The 25,463-nt window shown below is 33.4% G+C and overlaps 5 protein-coding genes across 7 annotated transcripts in view; 3 read left to right on the top strand and 2 right to left on the bottom strand.

Moving 5' to 3' along the window:
- The first annotated feature begins 207 nt into the window (after positions 1-207).
- Positions 208-10,507, top strand: LOC135836488 (uncharacterized). Its single transcript, XM_065351359.1, has 8 exons — positions 208-439; positions 534-585; positions 2,651-2,709; positions 3,111-3,267; positions 7,261-7,441; positions 7,651-7,807; positions 7,933-8,081; positions 10,038-10,507. The coding sequence occupies exons 1-8, from the start codon at positions 370-372 to the stop codon at positions 10,044-10,046; spliced, it is 834 nt and encodes a 277-aa protein (XP_065207431.1). The 5' UTR covers positions 208-369; the 3' UTR covers positions 10,047-10,507.
- Positions 10,508-11,162: 655 nt separating this feature from the next.
- LOC135836486 (uncharacterized) lies at positions 11,163-13,267 on the top strand. Its single transcript, XM_065351356.1, has 3 exons — positions 11,163-11,592; positions 11,699-11,978; positions 12,085-13,267. Exons 1-3 carry the CDS (start codon positions 11,538-11,540, stop codon positions 13,175-13,177), a joined length of 1,428 nt encoding a protein of 475 aa, XP_065207428.1. The 5' UTR covers positions 11,163-11,537; the 3' UTR covers positions 13,178-13,267.
- Positions 13,268-15,596: 2,329 nt separating this feature from the next.
- Positions 15,597-17,466, top strand: LOC135836485 (facilitated trehalose transporter Tret1-like). The gene is made up of 3 exons (XM_065351355.1): positions 15,597-15,788; positions 15,881-16,166; positions 16,265-17,466. Exons 1-3 carry the CDS (start codon positions 15,734-15,736, stop codon positions 17,343-17,345), a joined length of 1,422 nt encoding a protein of 473 aa, XP_065207427.1. The 5' UTR covers positions 15,597-15,733; the 3' UTR covers positions 17,346-17,466.
- A 1,092-nt stretch (positions 17,467-18,558) lies between these two features.
- Positions 18,559-22,922, bottom strand: LOC135836484 (uncharacterized). The gene is made up of 4 exons (XM_065351354.1): positions 22,644-22,922; positions 22,404-22,532; positions 22,182-22,316; positions 18,559-22,079 (listed from the first exon to the last, which is right to left on the bottom strand). The coding sequence occupies exon 4, from the start codon at positions 21,882-21,884 to the stop codon at positions 18,888-18,890; it is 2,997 nt and encodes a 998-aa protein (XP_065207426.1). The 5' UTR covers positions 21,885-22,079; positions 22,182-22,316; positions 22,404-22,532; positions 22,644-22,922; the 3' UTR covers positions 18,559-18,887.
- Positions 22,923-24,577: 1,655 nt separating this feature from the next.
- Positions 24,578-25,463, bottom strand: part of LOC135836482 (band 4.1-like protein 4) — a 148,107-nt gene continuing 147,221 nt past the window's right edge. For 2 of the 3 annotated variants that reach the window (XM_065351351.1, XM_065351352.1), the window contains exon 22: positions 24,578-25,417. In XM_065351351.1, the coding sequence (XP_065207423.1) occupies positions 25,106-25,417 (312 nt within the window). In that variant the 3' untranslated portion in view covers positions 24,578-25,105. The remainder of the gene's footprint in view (positions 25,418-25,463) is intronic. The other variant, XM_065351353.1, reaches the window with a different exon arrangement.

Genomic DNA, 25,463 nt, shown 5'->3' with positions numbered 1-25,463 from the left:
ATGTTTTTTCTTCAATTATAAGAACATGAATTCAAATTACATCATTTTTTCATTTAATTGATATTTATAAAATCATAAAGTGTGCTTGTTCAATCAAAAAGAAATGTCTCAAATGAAAAATAATAATCGTCACACAGATCGAACTCATTTCCAGGGAAATACTTTTCTATGGTAACCCTGAAAACCGCGACTCTCTGCGTTCAACAGAAAATCAAAAACACCAAGATTTATTTTTGCAGAAGTCGAGTTTAACGTTCGCGATAGTTTAAACCGCGAGGTTTATTATCTTGTGTAATTTAAAATAATTCTTCCATAATATTCAACATTGTTATTGAATAATCGGCGTTTATTTTAATTCACACATTAGGCATGTCTTCTGGTTCCACAGTAGTGAATTTAGACCGAGGAAATAACACCACTTGTACGATCAATTTACATGGTAAAACTCAACTTTTTATTTCACTCGGATACCGCTAATTATCCAATGCACTTGTAATTATAATTATCGATAATTGAATATCTTCAATTTACAGGAGCAACCGTAGTATCCTGGCGAGTCAATAATCAAGAACAAATTTTCGTTAGGTAAGTTATATGCGTGAATCAACACAGATACAGATACAATATATATACAGAGTGTTTTTTCATACCTACTTTTTTTTACAAACTTAATTGCTGAAAAAAAGCGGTCACACTTGTAGCATGGATAGTATTATGAAATCAGTTTTTAAAAATTTTAACAGTTGTTCGCTCTAAGCGAAGGTATGTCTTTAAAGCATGTTTTTATAGTTTAACCTTCGAATTTTAGTAGTCAAAAAATGTACGATGGATTTTTTCAGTTTTTTTTCCTCGTTTGTATTCATGGTCGTCACTGCTCGACGAGGCCTGTAGAAAAATTTAAAAATTGTTTAAAATTTTCTTATCGATTATTTTCCTAGGAGGTGAACTTTGTTGTCGCTGTCTGTGAGAATAAGATTCGAATGCTAGCATGTAATACGAAAAAATTCATTTCAACGAGAGCGATTCTATATTTTAATTTTTCAGAGAGTTCGTTCAACGAAATGTAATTTATTTTCCAGTTTCTTTCTTTAAATTTAAGGGTCTTCGTAGTCAGCTTGAGAAGATTCTACACTATGCCATTTCAGTCGTTAATCTACATCAATTATTTTTATTTTGAGGCTATTCAGAAATGTCAAAGCTCTGTAAAAGTGGAAAATATGTATGAAAAAACGTACAAAATGAAAAATAATTCTACGTTATACCTGCGCTGCGAGCTGGTCATTTTTTAATGTATCTTTGTACATAGTTCAGACGACGAAAAATTGCATTAATTAATTTGCTACCTCTTGTAAACGATCCCTTAGATGTGTTTTTTGCTGCTATCAGCGAATACGTCGTCGTCGTAGTCGTGCAAACGTTGTATAGCTTTAACGTTCGAAGAAGAAACAACCCCTAAAGTTTGAAAAAGCAGCTTTATGTTGGTCGTAGCTCGTATCGTTTTTGCTACTGTTTCAGATCCTTTCTCTATTAATCTACATTCTGAAAACGATGTCAGTTTTTCTTATAATCAAAGCCCGGCTTTCTTACGTACTACAATTTATCCTCGTGCAGCTTTCAACATATTACGTTTACTCGACTATCCTCTTCGGCTTCCCCTTTGTCCCTAATTAGGCTAGTTTTGAACGTTGTTGAGAGAAAAAAAAACAGCGAAAATGGTCACTTCACTTGGCAGTGTCTCGTTCGATTAACGACGTTTTTAAAACGCAATTAGAAAAATGTTAATTATTCAAAGTACCTGCTCGAGAGTTTGGAACTACGACGGAGGAGAGAGAAGGGTGAGCTGGGGATTTCAAAAGGTCGCGTCGTCGTCGTTATAAAAGATCATTCACCTTTCGAGGAGTTTTTCAAATTGTACTTTGAGCAGTGTTAAGTATTTTTTCCATCGTCGAAATTCGCCCGCATTTCCACCAGTTTGAGGGGAAATGCGCGGTTACATTTGTGGAATCTCGTAACACTCGTTAATATCGATACTGTGCTCCGTCTCCGTGCAAAGGAGTGAAACTACTTGGCCTTTTTTCCAAATGCTGCTCGGATTACTCGACGTACGTAAAAAATAAATTGCGGTTTTTTTTTTCGCACGTTAGAACAGAATTACGAAGGTATTAAGAGGCTTCTGCGATAATGGTAGCGTTCGTTTAATCACTAAACTCATTTATTCGTAAAGATTACCCGCTGCTGGATGCTGCGAATGTATACAAGGAAACCAAATTTGTCGCAAGGATACAGGTTTTTTGCTTAGAGAAGGTTCGCGTCATCCGTTTTTGACTAATATCCTACACGACGCCCCTTTTTCCTTTAAAACCATTTCACTAACGACCAACGAATTCCATTCGGGGTACTTTTTTTTCACTTCTGCTCGGTTCCTTTTTCGTTTCGCCTTCATGGTGTTGGGTTTGGGTGGTTTTTTTTTTTGTTTTGTTTCATTTTGCTAAAGCTCGCGTGTACTGTATTGTAGGTAGTATTGTATTTAAGATCTTCATTTTTATGCTTTTGACGCGTTTTCATTTCGAGTGTATTTAGACGTCGAGCGAACGTGCACTTGACATGTTTTGTAACAGTTTTTTTTTCCTTCTGCTTTTGTTTGTTGCAGTAAACAAGCCATATTCGATGGAAAGAAAGCTATTCGCGGAGGCATTCCCATAGTATTTCGTGAGTATTTCGTGTGCCGGATTCGAGTTGATTGGCCGGACAATTTTTGTACTAATAAAAATTCTTGATTAGTCATTTAAAAACCAACACCTACGAGTTGAAGTAGGGTAAATCGTAGGCAGAGACAAAGGATGAAGCTAGTTTAAAAATTTATTTTACCGAAGAATAATTACTACTTAATGGCAACTTTTTATAGTGATCTTTGGCTCGATGCGTAGGTTTACCTCAATTTCGTGTTTTAATTTAATTTACGATAAACTCGTATCGTGACAGAGTTTTTTCATTCCACATACACTATACTAGTCCAATGATCGTTGCATTGATTTCCCGCGTACATAACGAATAAACTAACTCGACAGAGACGAGCAAATCAAGGTGGTATTTTTATTGTATTGTTTTAGCTCAATTCGGCCCTTGGAATTATGGACCTCAACACGGTTTCGCTCGTATTTCAAGATGGAACGTCGAAAAGCCGCCGGAGAGATTGCCCAGCGGAGATGTCGAAGCTATATTTTCACTCATCGATAACGAATATACTAAATCGCTGTGGGATTTTCCGTAAGTACTGAAACGATGATTTTCCCCCTCCTCGGACCCTTCTATCTTTGCCACAATTCGTTTCATTCGTGTTGTCAAATGTGAAAAATACGTCGTCGTCTTGTTATCGAACGTAACGATCGACGATTGCTTCGCAAAAAAAAAAAAAGGAAAAAAGGAAGAATTCGGTAGGCGTTTGATTTTTTCATTGAGTAAATTAATCCAGACAGTAAAAGGAAAGTAAACAGATGGAAGATAACACGAGAAAATTTTTTTAATATGTACTTAACGATGAAAAAGAAGATTCGCATCGTTGAATAAGTCCTCGAATAAGTATCTCGTTTTTATGTGCTCAGGTTCGCGGACGAAAAAAAACTTTAGAACTTCATCATTTTGTTGACTTTTTTATTTATCAAAAAATGTAGGAAAAATTTTATTTTCCGATTTGAACTAAATCGAACCGGATCGAAAGAGCATGCCTCAACCCCCCCCCCCATAACCAAAATTTCAGAGCCTGGAATTAATTTTCAAGCTTTTGGAGAATTTTTGAAAATTTAAAGAATTTTAAAACTCTGTTTTTTAAGGACGATTTTCAAACGTTTTCAAAGCGGTTGAGAGGGTGTTTAATGAGCATTGACCCAAATTTATAAGTCCTAAAGTTCATCCCTCGCTGGAGGGTCCAAAAAAGTCAATTGAGACGGTTTTTGAGCCGGTTAATCGTGCAAATACATTCATCAGACAATATTTTTCCGAAAAAATCGCTCTATACTTACAAGGGAACCTCTTGAGGTGTCACACTCCGATTTGAAGGGGAACTCGATTTTTGGAAAGAGCATAGTCTAAAACCCCCAAAACCAAATTTTCAGTTGCCCAAGTTCATTTTTCGATTTTTGGCGAATTTTTGAAAATTCAAAATTGACTGTTTCTGGCAATTTATGCTTTTTTTAAAAAAAGTACGTATTTGATCAGTAAAAATGGTCAAAATAAGTCCCAAAACTAATAATAATTACCCAAATCCAAATTTTACCATTTCCAGCCATTCTGGAGCCTCCAGCGAGATTTTTCAATTTCTCCAGAATTTTGAATTTGCTCCAGAAGGCGTGAATATGAAGTTGGACTCCTGAAAATCGAGTTGCATATTACACTCGACATGTTCAACGAGTTTATCCACATTTGAGCCGATTTTGAGAGCCTCAAGAGTGGTTTTTTGATGTGTTACTATCGCTTCGAAACGGCTGGAAATGGTAGAATTTGCACTCCGGGGGTTGGGTCTTGAAGAAATACAGCGATTCTCACAAATTTTAAAAATTTCCTCACAAACTGTTATCTTTTGATTTTTTTGGATTTTTTAATTTTGAATAAAGCTGGTCAAAAAACCACTCTTGAGGGGTCATGGTCACTCCCAAAATCGGCTCAAATGTAGATAAACTCGTTAAACAGGTCGAGTATAATACACAACTCGATTTTCAGCTGCCCAACTGCATATTCACGCCTTCTGGAGCAAACTCAAAATTCTGGAGAAATTGAAAAATTGCGCTGGAGGCTCCAGAATAGCTGGAAATTGTGAAATTTGTATTTTGGGAGTTAATTTTGGACAAAATACAGCGATTCGCGCAAATTTCAAAAATTTCCACACAAAACGGGAAACTTTTGATTTTTTGGATTTTTTAATTTTGAAAAAAGCTGGTCAAAAAGCCACTTTTGAGGTGTCACTCTCAAAATCGGCTCAAATGTGGATAAACTCGTTAAACAGGTCGAGTGTAATATACAACTCGATTTTTAGCTGCCCAACTTCAAATTCACGCCTTCTGGAGCAAATTCAAAATTCTGGGGAAATTGAAAAATCGCGCTGCTGGAGGCTCCAGAATGGCTGGGAATGATAAAATTTGAATTTGGGTAGTTATTATTAGTTTTGGGACTTATTTTGACCATTTTTACTGATCAAGTACGTACTTTTTTTAAAAAAAGCATAAATTGCCAGAAACAGTCAATTTTGAATTTTCAAAAATTCGCCAAAAATCGAAAAATGAACTTGGGCAACTGAAAATTTGGTTTTGGGGGTTTTAGACTATGCTCTTTCCAAAAATCGCGATCCCCTTCAAATCGGAGTGTGACACCTCAAGAGGTTCCCTTTTTCAAAAATTTGATTTTTTCACTTTTTCTGGAATTTACAATTTTTGGTCAAAAATTCACTTTTGAATTGGTGCTCCTGGAAGTTCTTGCTAACCACCTAAAACGGTCTATAGAGAGTGCCCTAGAAGCGTTTACTAAAGTAATAGGTACTAAAGTTCATCTTCAGTCCTTCAAGCCAGAGCGATTTGAAATTTCTGGAGAATCCAAAACTCGCTGGAGGCTCCAGAATAACTCAAAATTAGAAGTTATTGATGTGTGAGAGTTGAATTGAAGAAATTATTCATATTGGTTCACCTCGTTTGAAAAAAATTATTTTTCTTTAAAAAATTTCAAAATCGCATTGACAGCTTTTTTGAATTTTTTAATTTTTCAAAAATGGGCCGCCAAAAATCCAAGAACGGACTGTTACGAAGGTTTTATGAGATGCTGTTTTCATCTAGCTTTGTTTCGTTCAAATCATAGGCTGTCAATTCAAATGGTCCTCTAGTTATTAATGGATAGTTTCATGCCATAAGATAAGGGTGTAGGAAATTACCTTTCAAGGCAACAGATTTGCACTCACTGTTTGGATCTCTCCAGAAAGCGTAGAAACTAATTTGGGCTTCTAAAAATCAAGTTCTGGCTTATTTTCGACGTGATGATCGAGTTTATTCACAATTGAGCCGATTTCCAGGTGGACATTTCATTAAATTCGCTAAGCAGGTCGAGAATAACCCCTTACTAAATTTTTTGCTGCTCGAATTAATCTCCATAACTTCTGTATGAAATCAAAAATCTCGTTGGAGTCTCCAAAATTGCTAAAAATGGTGGATTTCAGTCGTTGGTGGATTAGATATTGGTCCCTAAACTAATTTGCATTTTTTTCCTGAAAAAAAAAGAAAAAAAACTTAAAAATCTAAATTTCATAGAATCGTGATTTTTGGATTTTCAAAAATTAACCAAAAATTGAAAAATTAATTTGAACTGCTAAAAGTTTCAAGTTATGAGGGTTTCAGATCGCTCTTTCCAAAAATTGCATTCCCGTCAAACCGGAGACGTTTTCTTCTCGTTTGTTAAAGTTCTTAAAATTGGCCAAGTACCGTACTAATGTACTAATTTCTTCCCTCTCTTTAAAATTTTCCATGTTTTTCTCTACGTTTCTGTGATCTCGAAAATCGTGTTTAAATTTGGAACATAATTTTTTTCCAACTGAAATAGAAAACCACCGCATCGATTGAGTACCCACTTTTATTTTTAGATATTCATTTCACTTATTGAAAGCAGCAACCTTGGTAAAAAAAAATCGAATGTAAATTCATCAACGAATTCGATAATTTTTTCACGATTTTCGTATACGAATGGGGGAAAAAAATAGATGAAATTAGAATTTATAATAGCGGTGAAATTTCCTTTTTTTCAAGTAGAAAATACTTACATCGGGTTTTCAAGACGTATATCTGATACGTACGTGAATTTACTAATCCGCGCGAAAAAATTCTCTAACGAAATCCCTCTCTTCGCCTCTCGTAAAATTTTCTCAAAGTTGAAAAAATTATCATCTAACGAAAATAATGTCGAGGTTAAATCAATATTTGGCTCGAAGCATCAAAAAATGTAACCAATTTGGCGTATATTTTGCGACATTTTATCTCCTTAATAGCAAATATCGCGCATAATTAGCGAAAATTATCGACTAACCAGTTCACGAACCTGATTTAGCAAACGGTGAATGCAGTTTTGGTAAAAAAAATTCGAGTTGTTCTTGTTTATGTACCTATAGCACTATAGCAGTTGAGGTACATTACGTGTATTATTGGTACTTATACATTGATTTTGATATTGTAATTTATAGGTGTAGGTACCTAATACCTATTAAATGAAATGTATTGCGTTATGTTTCAGGTTCAAATTAACCTACAGATTGATATTACGAGAAAAAGAATTACATTTTAATTTAGCCGTCTATAATCCTAGTAAAGAAGCTATGTGTCCGTTTTATTTATTGTTGCATACGTATTTTAAAGTACCGGATGTAAGAAGGTGTCAGATAACCGGTTTGCTAGGCTGCACATATATTGATAAGGTAGCTACGAATTTTTTTTCACATGTAGATTATTATCAATTTCCCGAAATTTATCGTAATTTTAAAGTAGATTTGCTAGTTTGTATTAGGTTAATTTAAATTACCTCGAGTTCTATTTTGCATATTACATTATTAGTACATGCATCGCATCGCGAAAAAAAAATGTTGAGGAAGGTTCTTCTTGCTAAATAATTTTTTCCATTTTGCAGACCAGAGAAAATACAATGTACCATGAAAATCGAGAAGTAGTTACCATCGACGAATGGACTGATCGTATTTATCAAAATACTCCCCAAGAAATCATGATTACAAATGTGGTATCCGGACGCAAAATGAAAATATTAAAATATAATTTATCCGATACAGGTGCTTAATGACGAGAATTTTATTATTTTACATGTTTTTTTTGTTTTGTTCTGTTTTTTTTAAACTACGTATTTTTGATGAATTAATTTTCAACGGTTTAATTTATGTATTATGTTTTTGCGTAGTTATATGGAATCCCTGGGAGAAAGCTAAAGATATAGGTGATTTTGGCGATGACGAATTCCCAAATATGATTTGCGTCGAGTCTGGTCAAGTTTCACGTCCCATTATCCTCAGACCGGGTACCACCTTTGAAGCTAGTCAAGTATTACAGGTATATGGATTCGATTTTTTAAAAAATACCATGATAGGGGGGAGAGGGAAGAGATGAGAGGTTTTTTTAGGTGAGGCAGAGTGATTCCTCCTCATCTTTGACTGTAAACCTGGAACGATTTAAAAAACGGACCAAGTGAACTGATTTTCGAGTAATATGCAAGGTGCATCAGTAACCCCCTTCCATCAATAACGCAGGCAACCAATGTTGAATTCAAATGTACATGTCTGTCTAACTTTGAAATTGAAGAGATTGAATTATGCTCACACGATTTTCTTCTTTCAGGGAAACCTTTGTAATTTATCAACTTTGATTGAGCCTTCAGAAGCAAATTTTGAGCTGCTGAAATTGATTATTCGATTTTTGGAAAATTATTGAAAATAGCGTGGCTTAAGATACAAACCAATTTTCAGAAATTGAGAAATCAACTTGGGCTGCTCAAAATTTGATTCTGAGACGTGGGTGATTTGTCCCTTCAATAAGCCAAATTTCGGTGTCCTTGTCTGGAAATTTGAACTGAAGAAGTAAAGTGAATTAAATTAAGGAAATGGGAAAAAAATATTTCGACTTTATTCTGGAACAGATTGGTTTCTTTCAAGTTTATTAATTACTTTGACTTTTCAAAAAGTCTTCAGAAATTTAGAAAAAAATGCGTAAAATGATTTAAAAAATAGACAGTTTCTGTATGAAAATGAGTTGAAAATTCATTTAAAAATTGCACAAAATTTGGCCAGGTAAATTTTTACAATTTAACAGACAATTATCAAAATTTACATAAAGTTTGCTAGAAAATGACACAAAATATGAAAAAAGCTGTTTGAAGTGTCAAAAATTGGAAAAAAATTGTATACTTCAGGAAAAGGAGCAAAAACTTGCATGGAAATGAGTTAAAAATTCGCTGAAAAATTGCACAGTTGTCTACATTTTTTCAAGTCAATATTTAAAAAAATAACAAAAAATTAGGAGAAAAATGGCACAAAAAAATGAAAAAAAAAATAATTTGAAATGAATCAGAAAATCGTCAAAACGGTTGTAAATTTGAAAAAATTGTGTATAATAATTCAGGACTTTTTTTTAGTCCCGGAAAACGAGCAAAGCTTGTATGAAAATCATTAAAAATGAACCAAAATTCAAAAATGCATAAAATATTGCGGATATTGCACTTGAAGGTATCTAGAAATTCGTTAATTTATTGCAAAAATTCAAAAAAACTGCTGAAAATTCAAAAAAATCAGTTATACGAATTTGAAAAGTGAAAGGAAATTGTCTGAAATGATGATTTTTTTCAATTCTGGAAAAATGAACAGCATCTGCATGAAAATCGACTGAAAACTCATTTAATAGTGCGAATTTTGCGCACCTCAAAAACCATTGAAAATTATAAAAAATTAGCAGAGTCAACCAAATAGTTTGTAAAATTGTTTAAAATATGCATCAGAGAATCAATAAAATCGGCGTAAAAATGTTTAAAAATCAGATAGTAATTTTTTTACCCCTTAAAATAGTTTTATAAAATGAATCTAAATCAGAATTCAAATAATTATGCTGAAAATTGAAGAAAATGGCCAACGTTTGAGTAACACATAAAATTGAAAGGACTCAATTTTCAGACTGTTAATCTACTTAATGATGCATATTCCACCACTCTATTAAAAAATGTCTTTACTTTTTAAACATCGTGTAGGTATTTTCGATTTAAAATGTTCGCTAACAATAATCAGTATTAATCTAAAAGACACTTGTGGATATTCTATCCGTTAAAATTCATTGATGGAAAAAACTGTGTAGGTTATTGAAATTTTGAAGTTGAAGCATTTTAGGTACGTTCTCTCCAACTTTTAAGCTTTTATTAAAATCACTCTGTGGCGTTTTGTCGAGTTTCTTTACTAATAAAATATCTTTCTCAGCATGTTATTTTTGCAAAAACCATAAACATTTCATTATTTTTCATTTTAGGTAATGTGAGTAGAATGCGGAGCTGCGGCCTCCGGTTTTCGCAATCTGACCATTTCATCGTCTAAAAGTAAAAGCAAACCTTTAGAAAACGATGTCGGATTCGAGAACCTAGATAGCAGCTCGTGGTATCCTTTTGATACGTCTATATCGGAAGAAGATACACAATCGTATAGATCGTCTCAACCGACGCATTATTGTTATCATCGGAAAACATCTTGCACCGTTTGTTCCTTGAATTTGTAAATAGGCTATCTAAAGTCTAAAGGGGTGTCTTGTATTACCGCTTGTTTTATTTATTTTTTCTTTTAATATTTTATTGTATATAAATTTTATTTGTATAATTTTTACGTATTGATTTTCGTTCTCGTCTCGTGTGTAATCATCGGGTTCTATTTATTCCGTAAAGACTGTTTTGTAAAAATTTTTATATTATGTCATTTTGTTGAAGGATGTAGTCTGTAGTAGAGTGCTAGTTTATAGGAATGCGCTTTTTTGAATTTTTCTTTCGTGTTGTGATGATTAAATTCTGTTATGTTACATTATTAAGTTCAATCGGATTACGTTTGAATCATGTATACGATTTTTTTTTCTTCGAATAAGATTTTTTTTTTTTCAATAATTCTCGTAGATGGTGAATCGATATTATTTCAGAGATAGTGTTTAAAGTGCTTTCAAAGCAATTTTTTTTAAAATCAACGCGAACAATTATCGTTGGTGAGAATATAGTATATTGTATTAGATTCTTTCGAATGGTTTATTTTTTTAAAATGATTTTTACTTTTATATAATTATTTATGTTCGAACGAATGGTTGTTATAAATTAGATGGTAGACATTTTTTTGCCTATTTTATGATTTCTTTTAAAACTTATTTTACTATTTTTTTTTGTTTTTTAATTTATTTTTATTTTTTATATTTGTTATGCTGTTTTTTGGATATTTTAATAAATTTATGTTGGAGATGAAAATTGAAAACTTGTGTAATGTGATTGATAACTTTTTAGTGAAATTGCAAAGTTGGGCTGAACGATGATTAAAAGATGGCAAATTTTAGAGGAATGTAGTAATAAAGTTTACGTAACTTTTGGATCACCGAGTAGATGATCCTCAATTCAAAGAGAAGGTATTTTTCATTATCGCCTCTTATAAAATACTTTCCTAAAAATATTTAGCTTAAAATACTTTGTCCATATTCCGATTAACGTCTATTTATAACTTTTTAATCCTCTCACGTGAAAATTGTTGGATTACCCGATGGATTGCCATCATCACTTCAGTTTGGTACTTCGATGAGTATACACCATGCTACGATGCACCGTTATTAATTATTGTAAGTACGTAGATAAGATTTTAAGAAATCGTCTAGAGCTGAATTATTCTTATTTGAGAAAGTTATCGAAAAATGTATTTTAAATTCCAATACAAGAATGACATTTTAAATTTATGTAGGCATCTAGTATAGGTACTAGGTAGCTAGATATCTTATCAAAAAATCATAAAAATGATGACTGTACCGAAAGAAGCAATTCGCAGGCAAATAATTACCTTGATTCCAGGTAAATTGTGTTCATTTTTTTCCAACTAACGAAATAATAAACAGTTAGGTAGGTACCTGCTAATTATTACTATACAATATATTATGCTTGTATGTTTGAATTCAAGTTTACATGAACGTATTCCTGATGGGTTGTGCCGACGGATGGCTTCCAAATGCAGTCTATTTTTTTCTAGTAGACGACGAGGTAAGGACGAGTTCTTCGAAATTCCCACTAATAACTTTGGTGTTCAGTGATCTTGGAAAAATCGTATTTGCAATACCAGCAGGAATCCTAGTGGATAAATATGGAAGGAAAAATATCAGTTTATGGGTTGCTATTTCAACGTTTTTTGCTTGGTTTGGACTTTCATTGAGCTCATCTCTAGTTGCACTTTACACTGCAAGGTATTACAGCTGGGTACCTATCTTAATAGCGCTGAATCAGCAAAACGTGATAATATATTCGAACTTACTCCAATTTATTTTTAATTCGTTGAATTTCATTCCACAGATTCGTTTTAGGATTGGCAGAAGCGATGATTTATTCATCGTCGCTCGTATCCATCGGTGAAATAGCATCTCCAGAAATTCGCGGACAGCTGACTAACATAGGTTTGATATTTATCAACGCCGGATTGATATTACCATCGATCGTCAGCGTAATATTCGGATCGTATAAATCGTTAGCGTGGGGTATTACCTTCTTTTCGATTTTAAATCTCTTATCAATGATTTGGGCAGTTGAAACGCCGAGCTATTTAGTCAGCGTATCGAAGCTAAAACAAGCAAAAAATAACCTACAAGAAATCAGGAAAGGATACAACGTAAACGATATCGATACAGAATTCGAGAAATTACACAAGTACATAGACGATGAGAAAAATCGAAGGAGTAAGCTCACTTGGGTAAAATTCATCAAGTCGAAAGCAATCAGGAAACCTTTGTTGATTGGTATCCTACTAAACGTGATCACGGTTTTTATCGGAAGTAGCCTAATAAAAGTTTACATCACTGTGATAATTCCATCCAACGAATTAGTACCGAAGAAATATTATCCTTTGATTATTCAAGCTCTCTTACTTCTCATCTCTTTCTTCACAACATTCTATGTCGACAAGTTTCCTCGCAGGAGTATATTCCTTTTCGGTGCCATATCAGTTTTAATAATTAACGCGATTTGCGCATTGGCGAATTACATCGATATTGAGAATGATCAATATCAAAGCACTGCGAATGTTTTCAAGTGGATCTTCATATTCGGTAACCTGTTAAACATGATATGTTACAATGCTGCGATACAACCGATGAATACTGCTCTGAAAGCCGAACTTTATCCTCAAACGATGAAAGGATTCTGCGGATCGGTTACAGTCATATGTCACGCTGTAGCCACCATAATCTTGTACCAGTTGTATGACTTTGTGAAAGATTATTTAGAATTATCACTCGCCTATATCATGTTTTCGATCAACTCTTTGTTGTTAATTTTAGCCGTGTATTTTTTTGCGCCGGAAGGTCGAGGAGCATCTTTGACTGATCTGCAAATGAAATTCAAAGAATCGCAGCGATGTTGTCGTAATGACGAAGAAAATTTGCGAAAATGATGATTTTTCGTTCTTCCGGTGTGGATTTAACACTAATCTAATTGTACCTATATGTAATTTGGTATAGAGTATAGACGATTTCAAATATAGATTCTGTCTCCTTTTTAATCTATAGTTTGATTTCCTGCAATAGTAGGTAGCTAGGTACCTATCTTAATTTACCCGCACAGGCTTACTTACATTTTTATTTTTCTGATGATCCAATTCTGAAAAATAAATTTGTGCTTCATTCTTCTTCTCGTTTGAAAATTTTTTTTGATAGGTAGGAATTTCAGGCTGGAACAAGTTTTCAGATCAATAAAAGGCAGAAAATAACCAGGAAATTCGAAAAATTTCAAACAAAATAATGACGATTTGAATCGGAAGTTATTCCAAAATGCCTTAAATTCACAGATAATACGTAACTTCTCGTTCTGATAATTTTTAAGGAATAAGAGTACCTACATTACATAGATCTACCATGATTGTGTATCAACGAAATAACTTTCCAAGAATATGAGCAAAATCTAAAATTTTAAAATCGCTATCTATAATGGCAAGTATGTACATACTTTGCATAGGTAGGTACTTTTAGAAATACAACTGATAAGTATCGATAAAGTTTTTTATCCTCACAGTGGAGTTGCGATAGGAATTTTTTTCTTTTGTCGAGGTTTTCGAATTTTGAAGGTTGCAATAGCAAGGTTTAGATTGCAAAATTTCCAAAGCCAAATGAAACTTACTCGTATACAATATGCATGAGATTTTTAAAAAACGAAAAAGTGAATTTTTATTTAACCTCCATTAATAATAATTAAGTAAGTACTTGCCTACTTGGTAAATTTTTGTTGTGGCTTTAGTCATCCTCGTAAAATTATTTAGTTACATTTTTTTGATATTACCTACCTAATCATTTTTTTAAAGACGACTATTCTGAAATTAATATCCTATTAAAGAATTTTTATTTACATGGGTACTTAAATTCAATTTTCAATTTTTCCTTCTAAAAAATATCTAAAGTAGGTAGTACTATTTTTTACAATTTTAGATTGCTTTTGAGCGATTGAAAATTTGCAAATTGGTGGTACATATTTTAAAATGAATTCGTGTTTAAGAAATATTTTATTACTAGCTAATTTTTTTATGGGGGGCTTCAGGGGTTTTCGAAGTTTTCTTTTAAGGGGTTGATTTTACGTCGAAAACAGTTCAGTACTTTTTTGTTCTACGTCAAATTTCCGATCTGGTGATATATCAAATGTCCTTCTACCCCCAAGGGGAGTGAGGCTAGAACCATTCAAAATTAGAGGGGTTTTCTAAAAAACACAAAAAAACTATCGGCGCGTAGGAGGGGTGAAATGGACCGCGAGAGCGTTCAGGTTGACACTAGCATGAAAGATGGGTACCATCGAGAAACTGCCGCGTGAAAAACTTCAGATCCACGCCACCTCCCCTTTTTTGAAATTTCAATAACACTTGTCTCAGTCCCTTTTTAACCGATTTTGAAAATTTTTCAGGATGTTATATATGTTGCTAGTAGGTATCCCTACAAAAATGTTTAACCCCCCCTCCCCTCATATTTACCCCTTAAAATGTCATTTTTTTCAATTTATTTTATGCCTATTAAGAATCAAGATTGCGAGGTATAATTTTGGAAACACGTTCTTCGGATGTATTTTTGGCCCCCAAACATCAGTTATACGGTATTAGAAATTTTTGCTTTGGTACGCCGTGGTGAAAATTTGGAATAATGTATCTTAGGGGGGGGGGGGGGGTGAAATGGGAATTTTGGGGAAAATAACTATTAATGAGTAGGGTATCGTTTTCATATGATTTGATACCGCTGAGCACGAATATGACCTCAGATTTTCTGCTACACTTACCTAGCCCTCTCCAGAGCACCTCAGCACCCATAAAATTTCACTAATTTTGAAATGAAGTTATTTTGATGACATTGGTATCGTTTTCATATGATTCGATACCACTGAGCACGAATATGACCTCAGATTTTCTGCTACACTCATCCTAGCCCTCTCCAGAGCCCCTCAGTCTCCCTCAATTTTCACTATTTTTGAAATAAAGGTATTTATTTTGATGACATTGGTGTCGTTTTGGTCACCCGGTAGATACTCTCAAAGATGCATTTATATGTATACCTACCTACTTACTCGACATCAGTTGATCGAAAATCCTCTTCAATTTTTCGAGCATAATTCTTCCTAAATTGATTACAATATTGACGCACGCCAAGTGACATAACCTACTGTTGTCGCGTGAAAATTATTGAATTAGTAAAATAAACTTCACACAATCATAAATTTCAACGATTAAACTTTGATTATTTATGCATATATGTAACTATAGTCTTATGTATAGATTTACTCTGCTTTCACGTGCCTATAAGCAGACAGATAAGGACACGCGGTTTCAACACTCATATCACACCAACAGTGAAATTTTCGATGGGAAAGTAAAGTATAAAAATAAAATTCAGATATGATAGAGGTTCATTGTTTTATTCCGAATGCACATGCGTTTCGAAGTATAAAGCTATAGGTATTATACTGTTTCGCTATAAAAATGGGCACAGTACCGATAGAGGCAGTTCGAATGCAAATAATTACATTAATTCCAGGTAGGTAACGCTTTTTCGTAGTTTCAAGTAAGTTATACCTGCATTAGTTTCATAATAAATGGGAAATATTAATCGAAATGGTGAAATATAAGTTTACATGAACGTATTCATGATGGGTTGTGCTGATGGATGGCTTCCAAACGCGATGTATTTCTTCCCAACTTCTGCAGACAATGCGCACGAGACGTCTTCTTCATCGTCATCAGCCCTGATTCCAGTCTTCAGCGATCTGGGGAAAATCGTATTCGCGATACCTGCAGGAATTCTCGTTGATAAATATGGAAGAAAAAAGATAACATTATGCGTTACATTTTCAACATTTTTCACATGGTTGGGGCTTTCACTGAATACATCTTTAATCGCTATTTATATAGGAAGGTGAAAAAATTGACTCATGTTCATTTACCTATAACCTGTCGACGATTTTAAAAAGTCAATTTTAAATTTTCAATACTCGTTGAAATTTATCGTTTCAGATTCATCTTGGGATTAGCAGAAACGATGACATCAGCAACATCGCTCATCTGGATCGGCGAGGTGGCATCACCCGAAGTTCGTGGAACGTTGACTAGTTTAGGTTTGATTTTCATCAATACCGGATTGATTCTGCCTTCCATCATGAGCGTAATATTTGGATCGTACAAATCACTCACGTGGAGTATAACATTTTTCTCATTCATGAGCCTCGCGTCAATCATTTGGCTGGTAGAAACTCCAAATTACTTGGTCAGCGTATCAAAACTGAAACAAGCCATAGCTATTTTACAACAGATCAGAAAAGGCCATAAAGAGAACGAGATCACCGAAGAATTCGAAAAACTTAAAAGATACATCGAAGATGAAAAAAATCGACGTAATCAGCTCACGTGGCTAAAATTTCTCAAATCGAAGGCGATCATGAAACCTTTATTGACCGGTATTTTATTAAACGTGTTCACCGTATTAACAGGTAGTGTTTTGATAAGGGTTTACATCACTGCCATACTCCCATCCAACGAATTAGTGTCGAAGAAATACTACCCTTTGATTATTCAAATTTGCTTACTTTTTATCGCCTTCAATACGACGTTTTATATCGATAAATTCCCTCGGAGAACTATTTTCCTATACGGGGCTGCAGCTATGTCGATAATTAATACAATTTGTGCGCTGGCAAGTTACATCGTAGCTGGACATCAAAATAACAGCAACGTTTTCAAATGGATTTTCATATTCGGGAATATGGCATCTGTATTATGCTACGCAGCTGTAATACAGCCCATAAATAGCGCGCTCAAAGCCGAACTGTATCCTCAGGCGATGAAAGGATTTTGCGGATCACTTGCCATCATCAGTCAGGCGTTATCTTTTATAATGGCATTCCAGCTGTATAATTTTGTGAAAGATTTTTTCCAACTTTCCGTCATGTATGTGATATTTTCACTGAATTCGTTGGTTTTATACGCGATAGTGTACTTTCTGTCACCGGAAGGTAGAGGAACGTCGCTGGCGGATCTGCAAATGAAATTCAAAGAAGAAGACGCACCATGTGATGGTATCAGTGTAGAGAGAAAATAACGCGACGAATTATTACCTTAAAGATGTAAGTACGAAGGTACCTACCTAACCTAGTAATGAGTCTCGGAGATTACAAAAATTATTATTATGCAGTACCTAAATACACATTTATTACGATTGAGTATACCGTATTTTTGCAGAGAACTACAAAATCAGGAAGTAGGTAGAGGTACCAATTCCCAAAAATTAACTGAAAGTGAAATTCGAAAAACAAAATCCAGGTCCCTCGAATTTGGTCTGGTGATGTGTTTTAGAATAATTTGTTACTCGTTGGAAAAAAACATGAAAGATTCATAACTTAACATAATGTGAAAAATTTTCCATCACCCACTTTTGAAAAAATTTTTGATGATGAAGGGAAATACGTATTACCTATCTAACAAGACAGCAATCCCAATGCACACAAAAATTTTGAATTGGACAAAGCCAGATCAGCAGGGCATGCAGAAATGTTCGAGCAGCCGAAATTTCAGTTTTTTTTTTTTAGTTAATTTTCAAAATTCAAATTTGGGGAAAAATTAAAATGAGAAAAAAATCAAAATTTTATCAAATTGACCTAGAAAGCTGAAATTTGGGATGTAAGCCATTTTCGACCCACCAAATCGATTAGAAGCAGTTTAGAATCGTTTTTAGCAGTTCTGGAGCCTCCAGCAAATTTTTCAAACTTGAAATTCCCACTTTTTATGGACAGATTTGATGTTTTTTATCTCTCAAAAAATTGAATTTTTAAAAATGACTCAGCAAGCTGAAATCAAGGTTTAGTGTAAATTTCGAGTTTCCAATTGAATTTGGTGAAAGATTTTGGAAATCAAATTTTTAAAATTTGCTTAAAGTTATAGAACTACTCGAAACGATTTGAAACAGTTTCCAATCGATTTGGTGAGTGAAAAATGGGGTACATCCAAAATTTCAGCTTTCCGGGCCAATTTGGTTAAATTTTGATTTTTTTCTCAATTTTGATGTAAATTCAATTTTAAAAATTAAAAAATACACTTCAGAACTTGAAATTTTGACTGGTGATGTTCATTATTTTGCACACTCTTTCGGTTTGGCTTTTTTGTCCGGTTTAAAAATAACCATGCAAGTTGGGATACCTCCCTCGTAAGACAAAAAATTTATCCTCAAAGACGACGGTTGATATTGTCATTTCTCTGTAAATAAAATTAGTTACTATACAATTTTAAACAGTGGAAACTTTTTTCCAACTGAAACAAAACGAATGGTGTGCATTAATTTCAATCGATTTATTGAAAATTACAACCGGAACAAAAAAACACAATTCAACGAACACTTGAATGATATGACAAAATAGGAGGTTTTGAAATTTACATACTTACAAGTACACTATGAAAATAAAACAGGTACCTAATTAAAAATAATTTGAACAAAACACGAAAAAACCGTAACTTTTGTACATTTAAATGTGTTTAATATTTCAATTTTATACAGAATTTCCTCTAAAATCAAAAAGTAACTCGTTTTACCAAAAGAAATTTCCAAACCTAAAATTAGATATCACAGCTTAAAAATGCTTATACTTATTTACCTAGATAAAAACTGCATATCTCGAATTACTTGTAATTTATCAAATTTATAAACCACATCTACTATTTCATCAATATGATTCAAATCAATTCCAACCAGCTTATTGTATATTTTGGACAAACTCTCATCAAATGCTCCTATTAAACTGCGTCTGTCTTCCAATTCATCGGTAATTTTTAGAAGATCATGCAACCCAGTCAAAATACTTCTTTGAACCAAATCTTTCCTCAACTCATAAGATTCGCATTTCTCCACATTACTACTCAAACAACACATCAACGAAACCAAAAACTGATTTTCAGACAGAATAAGATTTTTAGACTTGATCTTGGGCAAAACTTTGATAATTTGAACGGCAAATTGGATATTAATGTCAGGTTTCCCCAAATTCTGTTCATTTCCAAGTGCGAGAAGTTTATTTTCAAGATTATTGAGGAAAACTTCAAACTTATCAACTTGTTTCAAGTCGAATTCATCATTTTGAAGAATATTCATTTCAGATATCGTTTTATATATTCTTGCAATCTCCTGGAGAGTGTAACTTTTACACGAAACATCTAAACTAGAAAGACTGATTAGGAAATTCTTCAACCCATTTTGTTCATCTGGCGTCCATTTTTCTTTACTCAGAATTTTCAGTTCTGAAAACGCATAGAATATTTCAGCGACGCTTTGTGAATCGAACTCGCTGCATATTTCAGTGCCTTTTTCTGCAAGTTTGATAATGAAACGTTTGAAGTTTTTCAACTGGTTATCGTTCCATTTCTTGTCGTCAAAAATGTTCAATTTACATACAGAGTTCAAACCGCTGGAAATTTCTTGAGGACTAAATGCATCTACAATAGCAATTCCACGAGTGATTAAATTTGCGATAAAATCTTGAACTGCTCGTATTCCAACAATATTCCACTTGGATAAAGCGTTCAAGCAATTAACAACCTCTTGCGAATCGAATTCACCAGAAATTGAATTCCCTTGTTTGACCAGTTCCACAATAAATTCCTTAGCTCCTTCAAAGTCATTGACGTTCCACTTAGAAAGAGCATTTAAGCAATTACTAACATTCTGGCAATCGAATCTGGTGATCGTTGAACGCCCCTGTGTAATTAAACGAACGATGAATTCTTCAGTTTCTTCGAGCTCGTAGATTTCCCATTTGGACAGGGCATTCAAGATATTTGCAGTCCCTTGAGCACTGAAACTGTGAACTGAGGAGTTTCCGTGTTTTAGTAGCTTGAACATGAACTCATCAGCCCCATGGAATTTATCGATATCCCATTTACTGAGAGCGTTCAAGCTGTTAGCAATACCCTGCGAATCAAATGTTCTGATTAACCTACAACCGCGTATTATTAATCGATTAATAAATTCACGGGTTTTTTCTACTTCGCCAATAAATTCACGGGGTTTTTCTACTTCGCCAACCTCCCATTTGGAAAGAGCGTTTAAGGCGCTGGAAATACTCAACGAGTCGAATGTATCAACTGTTAGAATTCCACATTTGGCCAATTCAACGATGAAATTTTTACTTCCTTCTAACTCGTGAATATTCCATTTCGACAACGCGTTCAAACTATTGACGATCGCTTGAGGACTGAAACTACTGGCTGTTGAGCTTCCTCGTTTTATTAAACGGACGATGAAATCTTTGGAACCCGGTAATTCATCAATATTCCATTTGCAAAACGCATTTAAACTGTTACTGATACTTTGGTAAGTGAATGTATCGATGATCGAGTTTCCATGTTTGATTAACGAAACAATAAAACCTCTGGCTTCTTGCATCTCGTCGATGTTCCACTTGGACAGCGCGTTCAAACTTAGCGCGATCTCCTTGGAATTGAATTTATTCGCAACCAAAGTTCCTTGTTTGATTAAGTAATTTATGAACTTCTTGTCTCCATGTAATTCTTCGTCGTTCCATTTAGACATTGCGTTCAAGGTTATGGCAATACTCAGAGGAGTGAGTTTTTCATCGGTTGAACTTCCTCGTTCAAACAACAGTACGATGAATTCTCCGGCACCTTCGAAATTGCTTATATTCAAGCTGGACAAAGCACTCAAGATTTTTGTAACAGCTAAAGGATTGAACTGATCAATAACTTTGACTCCTCGTTTTACTAAGCAACTGATGAATTCCTTGCATCCTTCGAACTCGTTAATATTAAATTTTGATAGAGCGCTTATACAATTAGTGATAGCCTGAGAATCAAATTGATCAGCTTGTTCATTCTCCAGTATCCAAGTTCCTCGACGTATCAAATGACCAATTATAGATTTGAATAAATCAACCTCGGCTATTTTCCGATTACTAATTTGAACACAACCATCCCATACATTGTTATTCAACACATCCCATTTGGATAACGCCTTCAAAATATTTGCAACCTGCCAAGAGCTAAATTTAGAAGGAGCTTTGCTACTTGGATCTAATAATTGATCTCCTTTCTCAGCCAATTTAATGATCAACTTCTTGAAATTTTCTCGATTTTCAGTATTCCATTCGGTACCAAAAATATTAAATTTTAATAAGCTATTAAACGTTCCGGAAATTCCACTAGCCTCAATTCTGCCCAAAGAATCGAAACGTAACAGCCATTCTTCCACCAAATTACCAACTTCTCCGGCCAAGTTCTCGTTATTTAAAGAATTCAACTGCTTGGAGAAATCAGCGTGTCTTTTGTAATAGGCGATTCTCTCTTTGTTACTTTTCGTGTGCACATGACGTAATTCCTTGGAAAAATTAGCGTTATTTGACAAGCTAAGGAATCTCTGTTCCGCAGTAGAATTACGAGTATAATGAACTAACTTTGGAGAATCAACGTGATCTTGTGAGGTAGAAAGCACAGCGGTTCCGGTTTCTTGTGCATGATACGATTTTTCTGAGAAGTAATTACGACATTGAAGACTGGGAAATATCTTTAAGGTGGTACCTTTGTGGAAATAATATAACTGCTTCGACAGATGTGTGTGACCTTTGCAGATTGAAAACATTTTTACAGTTGAACGTTGTAACACTTTTCGATCAAGGAACCTCGACAAGCATTCAAATGGTTTAGCCGCAGAATTGAAAACTCGAAAGTTGCAGCTGTGTAACTCCACAAGAATAATTATGGCAACGACTGGATCGACAAAATCGTTTCGCTTTTTGCTTTGCTTTGCTTTCTCGAAGCCCAACGTAAAAGATTTCTGTAAAATATTTCAAATTTATTTTATATAATGGGCAAATGAAACGTTGAAAATTGACTCCTTTCGTTATAAAAAAACAAAACGCTGTAAAATTCCACTCACCAATTAGAATTTTCTTCGGTTCAGAGTCAAATAAGGCACTAAATATTTCGGTTTCTCAATGTATGGTTTTTCATTGTAACTTGAAAACTGAATCACACAAGATTTTACGGATTTTAGGTAAAAACGAGGTATAAACTGAAAAAAAAACACACGTAGATGATTAGGTACGTTTGAAGTAAATCAACGAAGATCGATGATAACTTTTCCATGATAAATACTCACAAATTGGGACACGATGAACAACGACAACTTTTAGATGAAATGAGTAGTAATCTAACGACGGAACTATTGAAACACAATCACCGACACCATCAATTTGAGAATACACAAATACTCGGAGATCGAATCCGGCTAAAATGGAAACAGACAGATTTCAGCAATCACTCAACCAGTTATCAAAGTAATGATATATGTATCTACGTAAATAATAGTGAATGTCACTCAAACAATATAAATACTTACTCATTAATAATTTTCGAACATTTACATGAACAACTCATTACCGGCATCCAGTCAGCCTGCTGCCGATATCGCAGCGTAGAAAGCTTCAGAGCTATACTACCAGCCTATTATTGATCAAATTGATCTGGAAAACAAAAGTTTGAAGCTGATCAATTAATAATTATCTGAATAGCAGAGTTAAAATCTTAACCATGAGACCAAATTCTAATTATGACTATGATGAAATGAAGGTCGTAATTTCAAATTTGGGTTGTTATCAGTGATTGATAAGTACGTACACAAAACTACAAAAATATGAAGGAACAACGAAGTTTGCTGATATTTTGGTAGATAGCGCCACGCATCTGTGAAGAAAAAAAAATTATATTTTTGGAAACTTGCGGAAACTTTCCAGAAAGTCACTGGAAATTTAAATTTCTTCAAAATATGGGGTAGTCCATAGTCCATACTTACCTACTTCGAAAAACTGTCTGTTTGAAAATGTCATTTAGGTAAGTAGGTACATATATTTACCAACTACAACTCACAAATTTCCATTTATTTGTAAATGTTTGAAATTTTCCATCATTTTAAACAATTTAATCAATATTTTTACAAAAATTAAACCTTTTTTTTACTACATATTTTCTCACACCTACTACAAAATTTTTCTTCATGGAAATTTATAGATTCAGAATTATCAGAAACTTTCCGTGGAAAATTTCCCATCTCTAATTTGAAAATTAATCAATGATTAATTGATTCGGGATAAAATTTTTTTCGATTCATTTCTATGTACATGAGGGGTTTTCACCCGGAGAATCTATTGGTGGTAACATTTAAACGAATCCTACTCGAGTGGAGTTTTCCACTAAGCAGATTTTTTAAATTAAGGTACCTACATAATTAGAGTACAGATTGTATTTTTCCATTAAAAAAACTGAGGCAGCTAGATAATTGGTTATCTGATCCGAATATTACTCTCGGTCTCGGTAATGAAAAATTTGAAATCATCTTTCAGCTTACCTATTCTATTTTGCTACAGGTGATAGTTTATATTACGTCCGAATGGAAAACTTGTTATTTTGAAATAATAAGATTGCCCAGGTTGTTGATCTATCATTAATTACCTACAGTACGTTAGTAGCAGAAAATTAATGCATCTTGTCTTACATACCCACGCAGGAGGTATCAAAATTTATCTAAAATTACCCAAACATGCATTTGCATTTTATTATTTTTGATTCTCGAACTAGTTTCAACTCTGGTAAAAATTCATTCTCGCAAACTCATATAAAACTCACACTATAAGAATGCTGTTAGCTTCATTATAAACATGTTAAATTTACGAGATCATTGGTCTTTTGGATCTGGATCCGGTTTAGGTATCACTTGCTGCTGTGTAGCGCCTTTCCTATGTCGTATTATCGTTTAGGTTAGGTACATCCTGCCTTAATTATAATTACACCAGTTCTACTTCTCTTTCTATACGCTCCGTATTATAGTTTTATATCAAATTCCAACTCCAGCAACACAGTTATTTAAACTTGAAAGATGTTCCCATCGCAGTACTACTGGAATTATTGGACTCGAAGCTGGTGAAAAAATCTTCTCCATTGTCAGTCTTCTTGGTGCGACTTCGGATGCGGACGCGGTCAATGTCTTTGGTGAGTAATCATACTATTATTGTTTGTTTGTGTTTTTTTAAAAAAATCATTTATTTTTTTACAATTTAAAAAAATTATTTACTCATTAAAAATCAATTTTCAAATTCAGAGATTTATTCAAAATTTTGATTAAAGCTCATTTTTAATCATCACAGTTTTATTTTCGAAACCAACTCGAGATTAATTTAAAAAAATAAAAACCAGAACAAATTTTGAAAATGAAAATTTTAAACTCAGAGAAATTCGATATATTTGATTCCACTTCGAAATAAGTAATAAAAATAAAAACATCGATAAAATTTGAAAAATGCACTTTACTGAGACATTAAAAACATAAAAATATTTACATTTATTTTTCATACAATGAAAAAAAAAGAAAATACGAATTGTAAAATTAAAAATTAAAAATGTTACGAGTATCACAACAAAAGTACATCAACGTGTAAATAAAAATACAATTATTTTTGATTTGTCAATAATTTGTACAAAAAAAAGACACACACATATTGAAATTGAAATTATAAAGTGTACATACAAAAAAAAAAAATTAATAAATAAATATCTCAAATTGTAAACATAGAAAACGGAAGAAAAAACGTAAAACAAAAAACAAATAAAAAATTTGACTTAGCTGTAAAAATGATTACAAAATTACATTCAGTGCTGAGCAAAACATATTCAAGTATAAAAATAATTGTATATTTGTTTTATAAGAAGATAATCGACGTAGAAAAATTATAAAATACGATAGGTAATTTTCATTTTGTAACCACGAATGGAAATAAGTAGGTAATTTTCTTTCGGAATATTTTTCTTTTACAATTCGGTGCTCATTTCTTGGATAAATTGTTTAACTAGATCGTGGTTATTTTGATTTTGATCATTGTTATTACTATCGTTGATATTATGATTACTCGAATTTAAAAAAGATTCTCCATTAGAGTTGCTATTCTCGTGTTTTTTACCACCAGATGTTTGAATATTGGTTCTGGAGTTTATTTCCGATATAATAGAGTGTTGTGTATTGGAATGGTTGTTATTTGGACTAATGGCTTGTTGATTGTTGTTGATAAAATTAATAAAATTGGATTTATTTTCGGCCGCAGCTTCGGCTGTTACGTTTTCATTCTAAAAAAAAAAAAATAACACAATTAATACCATCAAAATATCATCG

Source organism: Planococcus citri, chromosome 2, assembly GCF_950023065.1.
Source record: "Planococcus citri chromosome 2, ihPlaCitr1.1, whole genome shotgun sequence".
Classification (NCBI taxonomy): domain Eukaryota; kingdom Metazoa; phylum Arthropoda; class Insecta; order Hemiptera; family Pseudococcidae; genus Planococcus; species Planococcus citri.
Note: the sequence above shows the minus strand (reverse complement) of the source record. Positions and strands in the feature narration are given on the sequence as shown.